This window comes from Penaeus vannamei, chromosome 37 (assembly GCF_042767895.1).
Source record: "Penaeus vannamei isolate JL-2024 chromosome 37, ASM4276789v1, whole genome shotgun sequence".
NCBI classification, from domain to species: Eukaryota; Metazoa; Arthropoda; class Malacostraca; order Decapoda; family Penaeidae; genus Penaeus; species Penaeus vannamei.
Genome location: NC_091585.1, coordinates 15,086,866 through 15,089,365, shown reverse-complemented (window position 1 = coordinate 15,089,365; position 2,500 = coordinate 15,086,866). Strand labels below are relative to the sequence as shown.

Genomic DNA, 2,500 nt, shown 5'->3' with positions numbered 1-2,500 from the left:
TATACTACCATTCTATTGTTAGTATGAGTACTGCATTCTCTTCTCTTTCATATTAGAAAATCATATAGTTTGTGGTACAACATTTAGTGCTACTGTTGTGGCAATACAAGACCACTAGAGAGACACACACACAAAAAAGGCATTAAAAAGCTATAACATTTGATAACACATTTAGAACCATTTCAAAGTCTAATTTCCTCACTCACTCAAGCTTTTATACAAATACATAATCAAAGAAATGAGGCCTATCAATTGATGTTTAGTTCAGTTGATGTTTGCTTTTTCCAATCATTATTCCATATAGGCCTAGTAAAAAAAGAGCATACCAATTCAATTTAAAGACCTGGGTGCGCGCCCACACAAACACACACACACACTATATGAAAATAACAGAATTATGAAATTTGGTGATTCATTTCTATAAATCTTTCACCATGACATCAAAGTACTTACCATATTATTTTCAGAACTCAGTTCACTTATCAAAATATATCTTTATTCGGATATCAGTAACCAAATGATCAAAATGACTTTCAAGATCAGAAATTTTGAAGTAATGTGAACACTGATACTGCTTTTGGAATTTACATTCACTTATAAATGTTAACAAAATATATATATGTTATGTAAATATAAACCAAAAACTAAATGCAATTTTATGTTATCATAATGGCTACTTTTTCAATAAAACTTTTTTTCCCCTTTATCCTTCTTTTCTCCCCCCTCCCAGCTAATAGACCTATTCTAAAGATGACAACAATGGCATATCTGATGACTGCGATAATGATTGTATCAACGACAATAATGATCTTATTACAGCTGATAATACAGCTGATGAATAACATGGTCTACATCATTAAATGAAAGGCACAATTGTGATGATAACACTAAATTGCAAATCACTACAGTATGAGTGTCTGGTTGAGGCTATATAATATCACAATAGTAGTGATAATATTGATAATTCTAATGACAACAAAATAATATAAATAACAGTATCAATGACAATGCAAATAACAAACATTTTATCGTGAATGATATCACAATCAATATTCACGATAACAATATCTATGTTGCGTAACAATAATAACATCAAGAGCATCAATGTTACTAATATTAATATCCAATGACATGTAGTCTATCATAGGAATAGTACCATTGTGATCTAACATTCATACTTAATATCAACTAGTTTGTATTCGTCCTTACTTTTCTATATAGATTCTCTCATGTAATTAACAGTTTTATTTGTTTATATTAACTCTTTTGAATTTGGGATGCATGTTTTTCAACCTACTCATCTATAATGGCATGAAGTACTTTTTAAAGTATGAATAATTATATTTCATTACAGTATTTTCTTCACTTTTTTCAAACATTACACTAGTTTTACTGATGCTTTTTTTTTTTTTTTTTTTTTTAGATAATTCCTTCTAATTTATGCTCAATAGGCTACATCAATGTGCTTCTCAATAAATTCTTAAATGAAAACTTCTTTCTGCATAGGGTCTAGAACTCAGCCATCCAAAATACCAATGGGAAAAACACACTAAAAATAATACATTGAAAATTGTGCTCTACAAGGCACTATGCAGCAGTTGCCAACTAAAATCCTATTCCTTTTAATGAGGAGTTGAGAAGTTGAGGGTGATGGGGAAGGGGAGAGAAGGGTAGGGGGGGGGGAGCCAATCACAATACAGCAGTGTGTTACAAAAAGGGAGCTTTCAAATCAAGCTATATATAAATTCATGAAAATAAATTTCTGGGTTTCCTATCCTTCTGGAATCTTATTTTAGTTTAAGAAATGAACTAGACTTCATGATACCACTGTAAGAGCCCCGTGAACTAAGGCTAGCTTTATAGACTACAGATAATAATAACAGTATTGATGATACACTATGATAATAGAAATATATGACAACGATCATGATAAGAGAAACGAGCAGCAATAACTTCATTAACAATAATAAAGATGATTAAAAAGATAATACTAACACTATTAGTGGTTGTACAAATTTGTTAATTACATTAGTCTATATATGATAAATGAAGATAATAAAAAGGGGCAGAATATACAAAAACAATAAAACAAACACAACAGAAAAAAAAAAGAAAAAAAAAAAGAAGATCAGAATGGTCTCAACCCTTACCTGGCGTTTGTGAGAAGTAAGCAGGTACTGGTACTTGAAGGCCTCACCGCACTTGTCGCAGGGGTAGACTCCGGGGTGGTCAAGTAGGATATCGCTAGGGATGTCATTCATGCCATCATTGCTGTTCTCATCGTCATTATCATTGCAGTCCTGGAAGCCATCAGCAGAGTCATCCTGACCACCGCCAGTGCTCCCACTGCCACCCTCGCTGTCCAGGAAGTGCGTTGGAGTTGGAAGACTGAGCAGGAAGTGTTCTGCAGGGAAGATGGGGTTCTCGCTCTTCTGATCCTCCTCGATCACAGTTGTCAGGAGATCCAGTGGGTTGATTTCCACTGGCTCCATGGGGGGCT

General features: G+C 33.5%; 1 protein-coding gene across 4 annotated transcripts in view; it reads right to left on the bottom strand.

Annotated features, from left to right (window-relative positions):
• LOC113825034 (uncharacterized) overlaps nt 1-2,500 on the bottom strand; it is a 19,042-nt gene that overhangs the window by 10,139 nt on the left and 6,403 nt on the right. For all 4 annotated transcript variants that reach the window (XM_070115368.1, XM_070115365.1, XM_070115366.1 and 1 more), the window contains one exon: nt 2,151-2,500. This exon is cut by the window's right edge and continues 475 nt beyond it. In XM_070115368.1, coding sequence (XP_069971469.1) covers nt 2,151-2,500 — 350 coding nt within the window. The remainder of the gene's footprint in view (nt 1-2,150) is intronic.